An 18,437-nucleotide genomic window follows, 5' to 3' on the forward strand; every position below is an offset into this window, starting at 1 on the left:
GTATTTGGAAACAAATATTTGACATCATGGCTATAGGTCTGCTACTTACTTTGTGGCTACTTAGATAGCGGTACTATACTTTGCTGGCTATTTCCGAACAATCTAATTTTTCATCTAGATTTTAAGAAGTTGGAGTTGTAGAATCCAGAGAAAATGAATCAAAAGCTAGAAGCTAAGAACCAATATTTAGATTCTTATAAGCTGACTACCAAACAACTGCTTATTAAAATATTAAGTGTCCATAACATACCATAAGACTCAAACTCGAGTGAGCATATCAATTAAATTACGCTCACTTTTTTTTCCGACTTGGTGGTCTGTTTGCTTTATCCTTTTTCTGACGTGTTTAGTTTGATGCTTTTACAATTGTGATTGTTTGGGCAGGTGCCGATGATCCGTGATACCAGCTGATTTAATTTGGCTTGACCATACTAATGAACATAATTAAGGTTGTTTAAAGAGGCCCAGTTACACAGTAGGTGGGTAGCATACCAAACACCATCAGAACTTTACCCTACAAAATGTGCTTTATCTTTTTCTTCACACAAATATAGCGTGAATTCAATTCACGTTCACACAAATTGAACGCCAAACGAAAACAAACCACTCCTTTTCAGATAGCGAATTTTTTTTTTGGGTAATAAGGCATCAAAACAAAACCGGTCCTAATTGGCAGTGTTTTTTTTTGTTTTGTTTTTTACGGACTTAAAATGAGCCGAAGTAAACGAAATCCTGAAGAACTTCACCATGTCATTCTAGATTCCTAGTACATCCTCACACAGATAAACTGCAGATAAACTGTTCCCATGTGACCTTGACATCTCCCACCCCCTCTGTATAGCTTAAAGCAATTACTTCCTCCTTCTCTAAATGTTTGACGCCGTTAATTTTTTTAAACATGTTTGACCGTTCGTCTTATTCAAAAATTTTTATGAATATTATTCAAAAGATTGAGTAGTAGTAGTATATTTAACAATGAATCAAATAATAGGAAAAGAATTAATAATTACTTAATTTTTTTAATAAGATGAACGGTCAAATATGTTTAAAAAATTCAACAGCGTCAAATATTTAGGGACAAAGGGAGTACATATTTACAACAAGCGCGGTTGTGCATGCAACAAAGTTGTGCATGCAACAAAGATTGCACAAAGTTGCATCTCAAGTTAGTAAATTACCAACAAATATGGGACACGGTATGCCAATGATCCAAGATGAACTCAATTCAATCAGTACAACGCCACAGATATGGAAGCAGAGGATTAAGCACGAACTACCAACACACATCAAATAGCACAAGCACAAAACAATTTACTATGCATATCAAACAAAGGCACAGAAAACAGAGCATCAAGTGTCAAAGCCAGAGTAGACGCCACTCCCCCTCAGAAGTCGCTTCTCTTCTTCAACGTAGTTCTTCCCCCTGCTAGCCTGGCCACGATCTCTCTTCCGCTTTTCCTTCTGTGAGAAGGAAGCATCTTTATTCTCTTTCTCCATCTGCCTCGGCTGCGGGTTTCGCACACCAATAAGCTTTTCTCCCTCAGTTACTGCAGCTCTTGTGCGCTCCCGTTCTTCATAGGATTCAGTTTGATCTTTGTCGTTGCGATCTTTCCCGGTGGACCAAGACCAGTTAGGCTCAACCTTTGGAGGGGGCACCGTCAAGACAGATGGGCCGCCACGATACCCATGCCGGCTCAAAGCATTGAAATCCACACCACCAGGTTTCTTCTTCTTCGACATAGCTGTTGTTCAGAGAGCTAAAACCAATGTTAAAATGAACACTAACAATGAGAGGTAATACTCAGAAACATGCATCATCTGGAATCCATAAGGCTTTGTTGGATTTACCAAAACCAAACTGTGCAAGCTTACTGATTACAGCAATTAAAAAGACAACAAAACAGACAACCCAAACCAACGTCTTCTACTACAATTTAATTTTTTTTTCTCAAAAACGCTCTACTGCAACTTTATGGGAGGGAACACTGGATCTATGTAGGCATGATACATTGGAGCTGATGCCCAAAGACTGGCTAAATGTTGACTAGAGGTGGTCAACCTATGGACTTCTTCAGTGATCCAAATAAGGGCCTCAGCTTTCACAGGATGGATGATAGCATCCAGAGGCCGGTGCTCATCATCACTCCCAACTCTCTGCTGATCCCACTGTTTCAAGAGGACATTGGTAAGGTAATGTAAAGGCTGCTTATATAACTGCTTCACCGACCTGCCGAGTCCCAGCCATGTTGTGCATGGGATTACAGATCCACGGTGAGCAGGAACTGGAATATGCTTCATATACTCTTGATACATTTCAGCCTTCCTGATCAGTGCACCTGCATGATCTCATTATAGTAAGCATGGAAATTTGTATCTCTACGTAGAAAGGAAAAAAACCTTAAAACTACATGAGCCAATCCAAAGCAGAACGCTATTGTCCATGTCTGAAGGGTATAAAATCCAGCTCAAAGCCTCTATTAGTGCTTGAGAACTAAAATTATACTCCATCCACAAGAGTTAGACCTATTTCATATTTGAGTCTTTTTTCCAAATAAGTTGTTCCTATTTGTAGTGTCTATGCATCCAAAACTTAAATGGAGAGGTAAATTAAATGTTTGATTAAAACCCAAGGAGCCATCGTAATACTAATTGGTTGCATGCGTGCATACACTTCTTGATCTTTGTTACATGCAAGATGAGTTAATTTCTCCTTGGTCTTGGTGACAAAAGTAATAGGTGTAACTTTTTGTGGAAGGAGGAGGGAGTACTAATTTGCTAACTTATTTTGTAGTGTTGGTCTCTGGCTCATCCCATAGGGTATATAGAGAAAGCATAGGGCTCGACTGTTGAAGCTCCAAGGTAACGGGCAACTCATGATAATTCTTTGAATGACAGAGTATGAATTACATACTTAGTTATAAGAGATAAAATGAAACTTAGATAGACTTATTATAGTGGTGTTCATAATTAGCACAAAATCATATTAAAAACTCCAAGAATTTTTTGGCCAAATCAGCATGTAAAACCAGGTACAGATGTAACCTGCAAGATTGTCTGGATGCAGGCACTATGAGCCTGTTAATATAAGTGGTATAGCCAGCAGTAAATACCATTGTTTGGGAGACAACTTTTCTTAAAATGTCCATCTTTTAATAATGGCAACAAGTGGACAACTTTCAAACTCAAACCTCAACTGTGAAAATAACATGTGGGCAATATTAACATACAGGGAAAACAGGGAATTCCTCCATGACAATTGCGATAACTCAAATATCAACAATATCACAATAAATTCATGTACTTCAAAATACTGAACATTCACTTGGTCACATGAAATCTATACTCTATATAGAATGCTAAAATAACATATAGCGCGTAACCTTGTAAGAATAGAACACTAGCTAAGGTAATGTTGCTTAGTTTCAAAAGAAAACCCATGCTTAGTTTGTTCTTTAGCAAAGTCTAAGAAAAATGAATACTACCACTAGAGAAAAACACGTGAGTTCCCCCAGTGTACTGCTATATAATTTACTGTTATATCAATCCCAATAAATATGAAAAGAACAAGCCCCAAATTTCCATAGATGGCTGGCCAAAATAATCTTAAGATAACGTTAACGAATCTACAGTAATGCTGATTCTCCGATGTGAAAGGTAACGGGTAAATAACCACTATGGCTTTGCTTGAGTGGAAGGGGACTAGATCCAATCCCTTTGGATAGATATAGAAAACTGCAGTTAAAATCCCTGGCCATCCAAATGGATAGACTCTGATCCCTGCATATAGAAACAAGCCCTAATTTCACAAATAGACTAAATTTACAGTCCGAAACAACATAAGCTAGCTAGGAAACACAGACTAAAAATCCATACTCCATGTTGAACTCATATCTCACAGGCAACACACAATACAGACATTCAAAACAATCTTGTGAGAGCATAGCGAGGCCATATAGCATGCTAACAAACCAAAAATATGAAAAATCTCCTCGTGAGCTAACAAAAAGACAGAGACAGATCACTGGGATAGCTCTCACCGTCTGGTGCGGCAGCTTTGGTGGAATTGGGCAGCCCGAAGGCGTTGTCCCCTTTCCCCTTCCCGGCTTCATCGTCGGAATCCGAGCTCAGGGAGTCGTCGGAGGAGACTTCCAGCGGCTCCTCCCACGGCGCCGCCCTCTTCATACCTAGCCGCGCCCGGCCACCGCCACATCTAGGGGGGTTAGCGTCACGCCGTTGGCGAACGGTGGAGTCGAGGCCGTGGATGATGATGAGCGAGGGGGGCAATGGACGGGTCCTCACCTGGATCACGGAGACGTCACCGGCGGCACGGCGCGCCAAGGGAGAAGCGGCGCGGCGCGCGAGGGAGAAGGTCGCTGGCTCGCTCGCCGTCGCTTGTCGCTGGCGGCGGGGACGACGAGGCCGAAACCCTCGATTGCTGTGTTGGGCTTTGGATCGCTGGATGAGGGTGGAGACAGAAGGAAAAAGTACACCTAAGGTCCCTCAACTTGTCCGCGAAACCATATATGACACTCGTATGGGCACCATAGTGCCGGGGCACCATGGTATCAAATACACAAAATCACTTAAATTTTTCAAAATTTTTAAATTGTGAGTATATACCAAGTTATAAGAATTTGATTTATACCTACACCTATCAACAAAACAACTTAAATTTAACTTTATCTCACAATCCATAATTACATACCTAACTAATTATATGTTTAGATGCTATATACCTATAATCAAAATCTAACAAAAACAAGTTCAAATTCAGTTCAAACTTACTTTGAACTAGTTAGTAAAGTTGTTAATGTTAATACCTAAATATTTGAAAAAGTTTCATACTCATTTGAATTGGGTATATACTCAATTTCAACAATGGTGCCCGGGCACCATGGAGCACCAAACAAATTTAATATATATATACACACACATACACTATATGGCACCTTAAGGTGCTACGTATTAAACGACACCTAACACGGTAACCAGACCCACCCCCAATCCACCCATTTGATTATGATATTCAATTTTTGACTACTACACGTCCTCAGTCCCACGTGCTGCGCAACCCTCCTCTCTCTCCCCCCACACCACCAATGCGTATCTCCATAGCACCATACATATTAATTTGCGAGTTAAATCTTTACTAAGCTCACCATATATACTCATGTTTAGTCAGTTAAATTTTAACTAAGTATGATTCAGCAACTATAATAAACATCACGTTTAGTCACGTATATTTTTTTTTCAAATTTTTTAGGAATCATTTTGACTCACATTGAAACAAGTCAGTTATTTTTTAACTGCCATCGAAGGTAGTCTCTTTTTTTTTTCACTCCAACTCATCAGGACACTGAGTTATTTTTTAACTATGAACACAATTAATTGTTAACTACGAGCCAATTTTTTTTAATTTTTTCCAGGCACAATGTATACAGCAGCGATTTTTCAGTCATTTCAAACTGTCGTAGTTATCGTCTCCCCACTTTTTTCGGTTAGTTTTTTTTTTCTCGCCGGCGACAGTGAGCGCCCTTCTTCTCTCGCCGCCTGTGCAGCGGAGGTCGCCCGCGCCGCCGCAAGTTCCTTCCAGGCGGGGATAGGCGGCTGCGAGGTAACGTGCTACACAACACCGCCCCAAAACATTTTCCCCTATTGGATGGCGACTTGGGCGCTCCATCGACTGCTGGATGGCACCATGCGGTTGAGGCTGCGACACCCCCCCCCCCCCCCCCCAAATGGCACCGTCGGCTGCCCCTCTGTCGCCGACATCCATCCCATCGCCGGATCTAGGAGAGCTTCGCCCGAATCCTCTTTTGATTCTTGCGTGTCGGTGGTGGGTGGAGAGCAGCGGTACCAACGACATTTGAAGCACAGAGGGTGGCAGGATTCGGAGAGGAGGCTGCGGATCTGGGGGTCCGATGGGTCGTTCTCCCTCCTCCCCTAAAGCGGTGGCGAAGAATGTCAGTAAATTGTCGTTGGCATCGTGCGCGGCAGGTCAGCGCCGGCAAAGAATACAGGAGGTCCGTGTAGCAGCTGTAGTCAATTGAAATCTATTTCAGGTACAGCTCGTTAGTTCCTATCAACTAGTAGCGTTATATGGTATCAGTAGTTTTTTTATCAGCCTGTATTGGATTGCACCGTCGTTTTGATTTTGGATGAGCTATGTGCCTGTGTTGGCTGTGGGGATGCGGTTTTGTTAAGATTGGGTAGTAACCACTGATTAATGCCTGCCGACAGAAGGGCATACGTTTCAATTGGCGGCCAACGTGAACCTTTGTTTCACAGGCAACTTCATTCCTAGCCAACGGGATGAAGTTAATATATGTCAGGTACCTAACAGAACTAATCTTTCTGATGTTTTGACTGATCTTTGATTCATGTCTTTTGTATCCGTGTATTGAGTGGACACATCCAACCTAAACACATTAGAAGTTGTTTGGTGGATGGCTTCGCTTGGTGCTATAAGTGTATATGTGATGATTCATGCATGCAGGGCTGTTCTTAGCTTCTGAAAACAACAGAAGAACTAGGATGATCTGTAGATGTGCACATGTGGCCTAGAGTCAGCTTAGGTGTCGCATTCTCTGACAAACGATTGCTTTGGTAAACCAAGACTGGTGTTTTTTATTAGTACTAATTTGGTTTATTTGATTAGTTGTATATACAATCAATTGTTTCCTGTAAATAATTTTGACTGAACGTTACAATGGAAGTTATTCTATGTCCTCCATGGCATTCAGATGGTAACTGAAAATATATGATCGCTGGTAGGACTATGTGCTTTCAACTCTGTAGCTTGCAGCAGTTTTCTTGGTAAAAACGAGCCAAAAATTCTCTAATAAGCTTAATCCACACGATCAACAATTCATAAGCCTCTTGATCAACGCTTTGCCACTTATCCCTGATATGTACCACCAAATGCCCATTTCGATTTCCCATGAGCTTGCATTTGCATTAATTTTTGGCTTTTCAGCCTGCAAACATCACCATGTCCTGTGCAATGCTCAGTTGCTCATAGCCTCATACTATGAGTCAATCCACTAAGGCATGCCTACTCATAGTGCATTTATATATGGCAGATTTTGGTCTTGCAGGAACACAATGTAACCCGGTGGACTCGAAGATGATGAAATGCATCATGCGGTGACATGGGAAACATTGTCGCTAGCGCCGGAGGTATAACTTTCAACAATCACTAATAATGCACCTCTGTTGGTTGTTAGTGCACTAATCTTTTGAGGCATTACTGATTTTATGGTCTGCATGTTTAATAGCGGCCATGCTTGATCCTGGGCTGCCCATCCTGATTCCTAATGCTACCGCCACACAGTCCTGTTCTACGCTGGTTGGTTGGCGAGCCAGCCGCCTCCACTACAATATTCGTCCATCAAAGATGGATCCCGTGGTGAAGAGGAGGATCTGCTGATCTGAATTTCTTTGATGATTTTTGTTGGAGTGTTTATATCCTATGTAATTTTTTTACTTTTGAGTTTAAGCATGTAATTTGTTTATTGTATAGTGTGTGTCTGAATGTAACAGAACCCGTGTGTAAAAGAAAATATTGTTAATAGAGGCTACAATGTTAACTGGTAGCTTGGTTGTCTGGTGAATACAAGTTAATTGGTAATGTAGTGTGGAGGTGAATAATATCTGACTGGCAGTGATTTATTTACTCACGGGCTGACATACTGTTGTAGGGTCAAAACAAGTAATTTTTTAACTCACGGTGTTAGGCTCCAAAGTAATTTATTTACTCGCGGTCTAACAGGGACGAAATAACAAGGAATGATTTTTTTACTGGAGGAACGGAAAGAAGAATCGAACGAGAGGGAGAGAAAAGCGGGAGTGGGAGCGTGCGCCAAAATAAAAAATTTACTCGTGGCTGTAGGCTCCAAAGTAATTTTTTTACTCGCGGTCTAACAGGAAAGAACGGAATAATAGCAGAAAAACTTTTACTGGAGGACCGAGAAGAGTGGTGGAACGAGAGGGATGCGGTGGGATTTTTTTCCGGGATCGGGAAAAAACGGAAAATCCGGAGGCCAGCAGTGATGAGAGTCGCGCTACTAACTATCGTAGCGCCACACACGCGCCATGTAGCGCTACCATGTTATATATATATATATATATATTCTATATATATATTCACTTTAGATCATTTTGTAGGTTTTACCCTGATTATGCCTTACATAGTGGCTAAGTCAGCGCAGAACTCATATGGGCTCCACATGTCAGAATGCCAGGTCATCTCTCTCCCTCCTCTTCTCTCCCTTCCTCATCTCTCTCTCACTTCTCTCCTCTCTGCAGGGCGGCTGGCGGGTGGGGACGAGGTCACCAGGGCGAGGCGGGAGAGGAGATTCGGTGGACATCGCGTGCGACCTCGGGGTCAGACCGTCGACACAAGAGAAGGGAGGCGGCGGCGGCTGCGACGGTTGAGAAGGGAGAGGCAGACGGCGGCGAAGCAGGGTCGGCGGCTGGCGACCACGCGGGAAGAAGCTGGGCGGCGACATGGGAAGAAGCTATCTTATACGTCGTGCCCGTTCCGCCCACAACCGCCTGCTCCACTCGCCGCTCCTCCGCGCTCACACACTCCTGCCACCCACGCCACCCTCGCTCTCCCTATCCGGCTCCCCGTCGACGCCATTTGCCTCCGCCTCGTCGATGAGGTTCGACCATTGTCGAGGCGGAGATGTATAACTGGACGACGACGGATTCGCTTTCTTCTTTCTCCCCGCTTCTCCTCTCTCTCCCCTCCAGATGGTCGACGTTGACCGTCGCCTGCCGGTGCCGCACGACCTCCCGCACCCGCCCTCCCACGTCACCAGCTTCCGTGGCCTCTCCACAGCCAAAACCAAACGCTTCAAATGGTGTCGCCGCCTCCCACGCACGCACCGCGGCGCCGATGGCGTGTACCTTGCTACCACAGCCTCTTCCTCTCCCGCAGCGCGCCTGCCCGCCGCTCGTCTGCTCCGCCGACCAACAGCTCCCCGTACTGTCGCCCGCTCCGTCAACCGCTCGCCTGGTCCTCTGACAGGCCAATGCGGCGGGCGCAGCTACCGCCGCCGCTCCGCCCGACACCCGCCCGCTCCGCCAGCCGGCTGCTCCCCGCGCCGTCGCCCGCTCCTCCAGCCGGCCGCTCCACCCCGCGTCATGCCCTCTCCAGCGATCTGCTTGGAGGGGAGGGGAGAGAGGATAGAGAGAAGAAGGGAAAAGAGACTAAGGTTTCACTTACATGTGGGGCCCACGTAGGTCCTACGCTGACGCAACCGCCACGTCGGACAAAACTGGAGTCAAAACCACCGAAGGACCTATAGTAAACCGTTTTCTAAGTTGAGGGATGTCATATATCTGGTTTTGTGATTAGGGGACGATTTTGTAACTCGATGATAAGTTGAGGGACCTTCGGTGTACTTTTTTCCGAGACAGAAATACCCCTCTATTGGGCCGACCCATTAAAATGGGCTAGGAAAATGTTATCCCGACCTCCAAGGATTAACTTTTAATCTTAACAGTCCAGTCCATTCATGTCACCTTATTTCATTCTAATGTTCTATTCATTTTCATTTCCCAGTTCCACCCTTCATAACCCATTATCGAAACTCATGCTCCGGCCTCTGGGCTAGTAGCAATGTGTTTGCTTTAGAAGTATATTTGGTAGTGATATGATTGCAAATGCTCTTGTTTAGCACAACTCTAGATTTTAGGTCATGTTGAAAGTTTATATATGTTAAATTATAGTTGTTTAAAGTTTCGTATTTTATTTTAAATAAAAGTAAAATTATTTATCCAAATGTTACAGAGAAAATTTGATCTATAGCAATGGGAAAAAAATCAGTACTAAAAAATAGCACAAAATTTTCCCTTTTCAACAAGAAGCATATGCCACTTAGTTTTTCTTCAATTCATAGCACTCCTGTCATATGTTCCGTTCATGTATGTAGGTTTATATACTATTTTTTTGTTACCTTTATTTTCTGTGCTACAGAAATTTTCTCAACTAGGAAGGTAGCCCGCGCATTCGAGCGGACATGTACCGTATGTAGGATGAATTTAAGAAACTTATAGGAGCGGTATAACAGCGAAATAATATCTGCAACGTTTAAAATTGTGATTGTTTCCATGAATTTTCTTCGTTAGCATCACAAAACGAATTTAATTGTTATTTATAAAATTATCTATTGAAGATTGGGGTTGGTATGGTACCTAAGAGTCTAAGACATATGACTCTTGAAGTTCCATATGGAAAGTGTAAAAACTTAAGTTATAAAAGATATTACATATACAACCATATATAATTAATGGTTGTACTGATTTATGTAGAAAAATTGATACTAACTTTATTATTTGATGGCAGATATCGATTGGCTATAGCTATGGATAATTCCTCATAGAAAATTATGAATATGTGTACAGTATAGGGATACAATTCGGTAGTCCATCATTTCTAACCATTGGATATTCAGATGATCTAACATATTGTGTATAATCCAACCAACCAAATTATTCGTCTTTCCTCATTACAGATGTTGGACATGTTAATCCGGATAAATCTATGTATCTATGATTTACATATATAAAAATTTAAGTATAATAAAATATACACCCTACTCTACCAATGCAGCGAACGATGTGTGCGACAGGTTCGCCACGGCCGGCTTCAACACGAATATGATCGCGTACCTGACGCAGCAGCTGCACCTGCCGCTGGTGGCAGCCTCGAACCTCCTCACCAACTTCACCGGCACGGCTGATTCCTTCGCCGGCCACCTCTGGACCACCGCCGCCCCCGGCGTTCTGTCCCAGCTCGGCATGCTCGGCCTCGTCGTGTCCGCGCTCGTCCCTGCTCCGCCCCGCGCCGTGCAGCGCTGCCACCACCGCCCCGTGACAATGACTATTTAGAGTATGTACAAATACGTATGTACGCACGCACTGAGGAGAGGGTGGGCCTATGGGAGAATAGGTGGGCTGTGGGATTTTTTTTCTAAAGATAAATATAATAGTTGAAAATAGTAGGTCTAGCGATTTATTATTATAGAAATAGTGGGTCCACCAATTTATTATAACGCCACGTGACGGCTTAGGAGCGTTTGTAGGATTCTCACGTGGCAGCTTGAGAGCGTTTGTAGAAAGTTTAATGGACTTTTAGTATATAATAGAAGATAGATAGATAGATGTTTTGACATAGTCGTAAATTCAGATTCATGAACTTGTGAATCTAGAATACCCAGCCCCAAAACATGTTGGATCCGGAGTTGTGCCAAACATTCCCCTATTAGGAGAAACTACTTCATTTATTGATCAAATTTATTCAGACCATATGCGTCCCTAAATCAACAGCAGATGAACACGATCGCCAAGGCAAAACAACAACATGCCAAGAACACAACAACAGAGATTATTCTTCTTGGTTACTGATGATTATTTTTGTATCGCATTGATCAGATTTTGGGGACGGCGGCGAGGGCTTCCTGCAGCTTCTCGTCGGAGTGGGAGAGGTCGACCATGTCGCCCCTCAGGTACTTCTCGTAGGACGCCAGGTCGAAGTGGCCGTGCCCGCACATGGCCATCAGGATCACCTTCTTCTCCCCCGTCCTCTTGCACTCCATCGCCTCCCTGATCGCCGCCGCGATCGCGTGCGTCGGCTCCGGCGCCGGGATGATCCCCTCCGTCCGCGCAAATTTCAACGCAGCTGGAGTTCAAAGCAAAAAAAATTATGCAATCACATACATCAGCTTTCGGGAGCACGAAATCATGGATAATTTCAGGTTATAAGACTTTCTAGTATTGCCCATATTTATATAGATATTAATGAATTTAGACACATATATGTTTAGATTTATTGGCATATATATGAATGTAGGCAATGCTAGAAAGTCTTATAATATAAAACGGAGATAGTAGTACGGAGTACCATGGAAGCATTCGGTTTGTTGGATGGCAATGGCTTCCATGAATCCAAGCTCATACACATGGGAGATTAGTGGCGCCATTCCATGGTAGCGAAGCCCTCCTGCAATTGCAAACAATGGCTTGGGTTTATTAGCAACCAAGAACTTCAAATTGGGGCAAGAACTGAAGAAGTGTGCATTGTTGAGATCGATAAAAGAATTCGAGACCTGCATGGATGGGGTCGGGGACGAATCCATGGCCGAGGGTGTGCATCTTCATGAGCGGCGTGAGGCCGGCGGTGTCGCCGAAGTCGTAGGCGTAGACGCCCTTGGTGAGCGTCGGGCACGCCGCCGGCTCGACGGCCTTGAACTCCGGGCTCATCCTGCCGGCGAGCTTCTCGCGCATGAACGGGAACACCAGCCCGCCGAAGTTAGACCCGCCGCCGGTGCAGCCGATGACGACGTCGGGGACGTCGCCGGCGGCCGCCAGCTGCTCCAGGCACTCCTCCCCGATCACCGTCTGGTGGAGCAGCACGTGGTTGAGCACGCTGCCGAGGCAGTACTTGGTGTCGGCGCTCCTCGCCGCCACCTCCACCGCCTCCGAGATGGCGATCCCGAGGCTGCCCGGGCTCGCTGGGTCGCGTTCCAGGATCCTCCTCCCCGACTCCGTCGCCGCCGACGGCGACGGGTGCACCGTGGCGCCCCACGTCTCCATCATCAGCCGCCGGTACGGCTTCTGGTCGTACGACGCGCGCACCTGCCACACCTCGCAGGTGAGCCCGAACAGGCTGCTCGCGAACGACAGCGCGCTGCCCCACTGCCCGGCGCCGGTCTCCGTCACCACGCTCCTCACCCCGGCGGCGGCGTTGTACCACGCCTGCGGCACCGCCGTGTTCGGCTTGTGCGACCCCGCCGGGCTCGTCCCCTCGTACTTGTAGTAGATCTTCGCCGGCGTGTCCAGCAGCTTCTCCAGCCTCCTCGCCCTGCATCACCAATATATCCGCCATTGCAACAACTTTTAACAAAGAACTCTTCTGAATTCCAGCGCTGAGATTGGCAACAATGCAGACGAAGTTCTAGAGGCTCATTGGTTGACCACATTTCCTAATGGCTTATCCACGAATAAAAATTACTGCCTCAAATTGTTTAACATAAATTAAATTAATGTTTGAGAAAAAAGAAACTATAGTGACCGTATAGGTAAGAGTGCAAGTCTGGAAGGGTGGTTAAAAGTAGAATAGGAAAAAAAACTTAATGAAATATGATTGAGTGATAACTATTTTGGGACAAATTTAAATCTAATAAATACAATAATTATGAGATGGAGATAATGATTTATAGGTGAACCTTTTGTATGTGTATTCTTAGGCAGCGTTCGTTCTGGGAGATTGGAGATAGAATGCACATCGTTTTCCACGTGCACGCTTCCCAAACTATTAAACGGTGCGTTTTTTGCAAAAAATTTTCTATAGGAAAGTTGCTTTAAAAAATCATATTAGTCTATTTTTAAAATTTGAAATAATTAATACTCAATTAATCATGCACTAATAGCTCACCTCGTTTTGCGTATCTTTCCAATCTTCTCTATCTCCCCTTTCTCAAACACAGCCTTAGTGATTTAAAAGCCAATATCCAATAAAAACTACGTGGAAAATATTTCAAAATCAGCTTCAAAATTAAGCTTGAAAATTCATATTTTGGCTTTAACTTTGGTTTATTAGGCCAACCGATGGAGTTGCTAGTGTTCTACCTGATCAGCGGCGTCGGGCGCCAGAGCTTGTAAACCTCGGCGACCTCCTCCGGGATGTCGATGAACCGCTCCTCGGTCACCTCCTGCCTGATCAGCTCGTCGGGGAAGAGAGGGGACAGGTCACTAGGGTTCAGTGGTTGGTGCGTCTGCGGGTGCAGCGGCGGCGGCGGCTTCACCGGCAGGTCGGCGACGAGGTTGTACCATTGCTTCGGGATGCTCACAGGATTCGAGCTGGCCCTGGCAGTGAAGCTTCTTCTTCTGACAGAAGCTCTCTGCTTTGGTTTGAAAAGGAGTGAGGCTTTTTCTGAACCTGCTGCTGCAATACAGGTAGTAGTGTTCGTCAGGTTAGTGTGTGTGCAGATTTGCAGCTCCAGAATTCAGAAATTAGATTGAAGGCCTGTTCACTTTGATGTCATTTTCAACCTTACCAAAATAAGGTTGCCAAAAAAGTGGCTACATTTATTTTGCTGCCAAATTTTGATAACTATATAAAAAATCCTGCCAAAATTTTCGCAACTATACCAAAATTTTAGCAATGCCAAAATTTGGTAAGGTTTTTTTAGCATCAAAGTGAACAGGCCCGAAAAAAAAAGATATACTACTATTAATTGCCATAAGATCTAGATAAGCATTTTTCAGCCACATATCTGATATCTCAAAGTGTTGAAATTGTTGCATAGAAACTGAGTGCTAGGAGTGTGGTACACTGATTAATATTTAATTTGGACATGTACTACCAAGATGATGTCTACTCCTAACTGAAACATTTATGTTTTGCCTTGCCCCCACAGTACTGCAATTTGGTTTAAGATTCCCAATTCTGCAGGACTGTTAGAAGGGAGAGAAAATACTGAACTTACATAATCTGTACCAACATCATCATCAGCTATTATGTTCATCTGTAATCAACTATTGCACATTTAGAAGGAATGAAAATCAATCAGAAGTGCCCAACTGGGGTATTCTACTGGTTAGTTTACTTTATCCCACTTTGTTTTTCTCTAAGGAGAGCATGCTACTGATTAATTTAATTTAATTTTATGCTAGGAGGTCATACTACTGTTGATGGGTTTGGGCCGGATAGCAGACAGAACAGGATCACAACTAACAACTGATAACATAATAAATTCCTTGAGATCCAAGTGCACAGAAACACAAGTGTAAAAATAAATAAAGAAATGGGTTGAGTTCTTGAGTTGCTCTACAGGAGTAACAAGAGACATAAACCAATCCAATCCAATCCAAGAACAGCAGCAAAACACAACACACCCGTTGCTCCCATCTCCTCCAAGACGATATCTATGTTGGGCCATCAATCAAATCAACCCAATCTAAAGAATCTAAGAAAGTACTATAAACCCAATAGCACAAGAGGGCAGGATGAGATGCAGGGATTCACCTTGTCGGAGCAGGGGAGGTCGGACGGAGGCGGTGGTGGCCATTCTTTCTCCCTCTCTTCCGCTCCCGACGACCCTCGCCGCCGGCGCCGGCTTGCCGTCGGTTCGCCGGAGTAACTGGTCAACCCCAAACGCGAGCTGGAGAGCTGCCTCTCTGCTTGCTCTCTCCTGTGATGCAGCTGGTTTTTGTAGTGGCCAGCTCTGACGGATGCAGCAATTTTTATTGTTCTATCTAGGTGGTGGTGCTTCTTCCGGCTTGCGTTTGATGGCAAAGGGAAGGGAGGGAGGGAGGGAGGGAGGAGAGGAGACTCGGTTTTGCTACTGCGCCATCGGATCAACGCAACTGAATGCGATGGCAATGGCAACTCTGCAATCGCAAGCGCAAGCACGGCGGCGGATGCAGCGAGATGGCACGTGGGGAAATTGACTCTGGGGCGTTGGATCCTCTGCATCTGTGTGAAGTATAAACGTTACTCCCTCCGTCAAAAAAAAAAAAGACAAACCCTAAATTTCCGTGTCCAAAGTTTGACTGTCCGTCTTATATGAATTTTTTTATAATTAGTATTTTCATTGTTGTTAGATGATAAAACATAATTAATATTTTATGCGCGACTTGTCCTTTTAATTTTTTTTTCATAATTTTTCTAAATAAGACAGATGATCAAACGTTGGACACGAAAACCCAGGGTTTGTCTTTTTTGGATGGGAGGGAGTACTACTGACTTGAGCTGATGAGGCTAATGACACAACAACTCCTCCGTACATATTTTTTTTTCCCGCGAACATGTAAAAAGATTGCACGTCAATGTATTAGAACCGTACACATGCAATAGAAGTCACATGAGATATGTTTAGGTTGATAGTACTTATTCTAAACATTCTACTATCTAGATGTTTATAGACTACTGGTACGAGATACTACACATTCGAGATACGACACATTCTAGTACTATGAATCTGACACATTCGAGATACGACACATTCTAGTACTATGAATCTGGATAGGGAATGTCCCACATCCTATATTAGATTTGTTTTTATGGGACAAAGGAGTAGTATTGCACTTAAGAGTATGGGTGAAATTATGGTCGAATCACAAAATTCCTATATCATAACCATATTTTCCATTTAAATCGGAACCGACACAGATAGTATCAGATAGTATCGGATAATAAATCACTTATCCCGTATCCTATCAATTTTATATTTCTAATTCATAGATTTTAAATCTAGCGAGGAAATTAGTCTTAAAAAGATAGTCAAGAAAAAATTAAGTAATATTTTTTGGTGAGCTCGTAAAAAAATATGAACCAATCTTTCATCATATTCATAATAAATTTTCATACATGTTTGATCAAATTGGATATATGGGTAGATACAACTCTTCGCTTATCCTAACCCATATTTATTTGCAGGTTTGGATTCGGATTTAGACTCGAATTAGAATATTACCAGATATCTCATTCTCTCTCTCGTATCCTTCCCACGAGCTTTCAGTCGAGCGGACGGCAGGAAATGTCCGTTCTGTTTTCACCCATACTACATACTCAATAGAGAAAAACTATGTACAGCAAACCTAAAAATTCATCGAATATATAAATAGACGTCTCAGACGTCTCATATATATCCATGTCTTCTGAGTAAAAGGGTTAGTTACATATAAATCTATGAGTAAACAAACTACTCACTGTTAAATCTGGAGTAAAAAACATAGGTGAATCTCAGATGTTCATTTGTGAATATAACGACAGTTGTTTAGTACACATATGAAGTATGCAGTATACTGCCAGTATGTATTTTCCCAATCACAAAGGATCTCTCGTTCCATGGCTATATAAAACAACAGGAGTACATGTCACTGTTTGTACTGTCTGACCGTTTTACTGTTCCAACAAAAGCACCGTTTAGCTTCACTTTTCTAGTAGCGGCTGTAGCATCTTGTTTTCTTCTTCAATGCTGAGCAGAGGATCCGATTCCGGGAAACCATGGAGATGGGATTTGTACTTATCAGGCACTAATATATCCGAGTAATATATCCGAGTGTACTCCTACAGTAAATTTTATTTTAACTAAATCATATAACAATAATAAAATTAAAATCGACTTCGCCCGTTGCAACGCATAATATTTTTTCTAGTATTATTTAAAATAATAAAAGGCGCGAATAATATTGAAGGATCTAATATCAAATAATTAGAAGGTGTGAGGCTTCGAACCCAAGTCGTCTAGCCGGAACGAGTCATGTCTATCAGTCTTGGTAGATACTCCCTCCGTCCCAAAAAAAGACAAACCCTGGTTTCCGTGTCCAACGTTTGACCGTCCGTCTTATTTGAAAAAATTATGAAAAAAAAATTAAAAAGATAAGTCACGCATAAAGTATTAATCATGTTCTATCATCTAACAACAATGGAAATACTAATTATAAAAAAAATTTCATATAAGACGAACAATTAAACGTTGGCACGGGAAACCACGGTTTGCCTTTTTTTTTTTGGGACGGAGGGATTAATTGGATTGAGGATTTAAGACTTCTTTTCTCACTAAATTTCCTCTCTTCTTATTCAGGTGAGCTACATATACCATTTTTTTTTGAAATACGCAAAAGGCTTGCCTAACAAAATTTGGTACAGAATTTGCCCACGCGGAGCTACAGATCACTTAGAATATAGAAATTTTACCTGAATCAGTTTATTTCCTGTGAAGTTTGTTTTGCTTTTCCAACAAAAACCGCAAATCTATTTTCTCAAGGTTGATTGATCTCATCTCTTACATCACACCCCTGGCCCGAAAAAATTAAATGGTTGGTCGCCTCAACCGTTGCCCGTATCACGTCGGATTCACCTACCCTTAATCCTAACATTCAAATTAGAACTGGAATAATACTCTCATTTTTTTATTCAGTCAGAATGAAAAGTGAAACGAGCGAGAAATCAAGTTTTGCCTTTGTGAGAACACGGTTATTCTCAGAAACAACAGTTCTCCTTTGCTAAAAGGCCATTGAAAAATCGTTGCAAATTGCAACAAGTTAGCACCTAATCTTCCCCATAAAATGTCCATCACCTTGACCTTATCTCCTAATTAAACCAAAAGGACAGTACTTTCAGAATGCTGACAAATATTTCGGTGTTAGCATGTAGCCGTCTGTTGCTGTTGCTTTCTCGGTAGCCAATGTGTCCAGCTCATAGTGCTGCCAGAGGAAAAAGCAAGACAGAGTAGTCAGAGATCAAACGCATAATTTGATATCAATATCTCCTAAGACAAATCAAGATTAGCTAAGACTAGTAAACTATAAATCGTTTATGCGATGTGCATGTCTCTGTCAACATTTCTTCTGCCGTTGATGCTGTGTTCCTACCAACTCCCTCAATCTTAAAAATAAACCAATCTAAAATAGAATATGAA

The 18,437-nt window shown here is 43.0% G+C and overlaps 2 protein-coding genes and 1 long non-coding RNA gene across 6 annotated transcripts; 1 reads left to right on the forward strand and 2 right to left on the reverse strand.

Moving 5' to 3' along the window:
* Window positions 1–1,048: 1,048 nt before the first annotated feature.
* LOC127778066 (protein RDM1-like) lies at window positions 1,049–4,479 on the reverse strand. Of its 2 annotated transcripts, none has more exons than XM_052304709.1 (3): window positions 4,300–4,478; window positions 4,038–4,184; window positions 1,049–1,742 (listed from the first exon to the last, which is right to left on the reverse strand). In XM_052304709.1, the coding sequence occupies exons 2-3, from the start codon at window positions 4,180–4,182 to the stop codon at window positions 1,351–1,353; spliced, it is 537 nt and encodes a 178-aa protein (XP_052160669.1). In that variant the 5' UTR covers window positions 4,183–4,184; window positions 4,300–4,478; the 3' UTR covers window positions 1,049–1,350. The 2 variants fall into 2 exon arrangements, with proteins under 2 accessions (XP_052160669.1, XP_052160670.1); XM_052304710.1 differs by lacking the exon at window positions 1,049–1,742 and adding an exon at window positions 1,811–2,336 and having other exon boundaries at window positions 4,300–4,479.
* Window positions 4,480–5,421: 942 nt separating this feature from the next.
* On the forward strand, window positions 5,422–7,595 carry LOC127775706 (uncharacterized). 2 transcript variants are annotated; one of them, XR_008018017.1, is made up of 3 exons: window positions 5,432–6,062; window positions 6,241–7,179; window positions 7,278–7,595. It is a non-coding gene; the product is annotated as an uncharacterized LOC127775706 (long non-coding RNA). The 2 variants fall into 2 exon arrangements; XR_008018016.1 differs by having other exon boundaries at window positions 5,422–7,179.
* Window positions 7,596–11,252: 3,657 nt separating this feature from the next.
* LOC127777981 (uncharacterized) lies at window positions 11,253–15,403 on the reverse strand. Of its 2 annotated transcripts, none has more exons than XM_052304603.1 (5): window positions 15,038–15,403; window positions 13,639–13,951; window positions 12,117–12,871; window positions 11,912–12,010; window positions 11,253–11,689 (listed from the first exon to the last, which is right to left on the reverse strand). In XM_052304603.1, exons 1-5 carry the CDS (start codon window positions 15,078–15,080, stop codon window positions 11,439–11,441), a joined length of 1,461 nt encoding a protein of 486 aa, XP_052160563.1. In that variant the 5' UTR covers window positions 15,081–15,403; the 3' UTR covers window positions 11,253–11,438. The 2 variants fall into 2 exon arrangements, with proteins under 2 accessions (XP_052160563.1, XP_052160562.1); XM_052304602.1 differs by having other exon boundaries at window positions 13,639–13,954; window positions 15,038–15,401.
* Window positions 15,404–18,437: the final 3,034 nt, after the last annotated feature.

The sequence above is a fragment of the Oryza glaberrima genome, chromosome 6 (genome assembly GCF_000147395.1).
Source record: "Oryza glaberrima chromosome 6, OglaRS2, whole genome shotgun sequence".
NCBI lineage: Eukaryota > Viridiplantae > Streptophyta > Magnoliopsida > Poales > Poaceae > Oryza > Oryza glaberrima.

Excerpts from the sequence above, each read along its gene's own strand:
- LOC127777981 (XM_052304602.1), bottom strand. The coding sequence starts at position 15,080 with ATGGCCACCACCGCCTCCGTCCGACCTCCCCTGCTCCGACAAG. Across the intron at positions 13,955-15,037 it reads ACCTCCCCTGCTCCGACAAG|CAGCAGGTTCAGAAAAAGCC; the intron begins GTGAATCCCTGC and ends CCTGTATTGCAG. Across the intron at positions 12,872-13,638 it reads CGCCCGACGCCGCTGATCAG|GGCGAGGAGGCTGGAGAAGC; the intron begins GTAGAACACTAG and ends TTGGTGATGCAG.
- LOC127778066 (XM_052304709.1), bottom strand. The coding sequence starts at position 4,182 with ATGAAGAGGGCGGCGCCGTGGGAGGAGCCGCTGGAAGTCTCCTCCGAC. Across the intron at positions 1,743-4,037 it reads CAAAGCTGCCGCACCAGACG|CTATGTCGAAGAAGAAGAAA; the intron begins GTGAGAGCTATC and ends TCTGAACAACAG.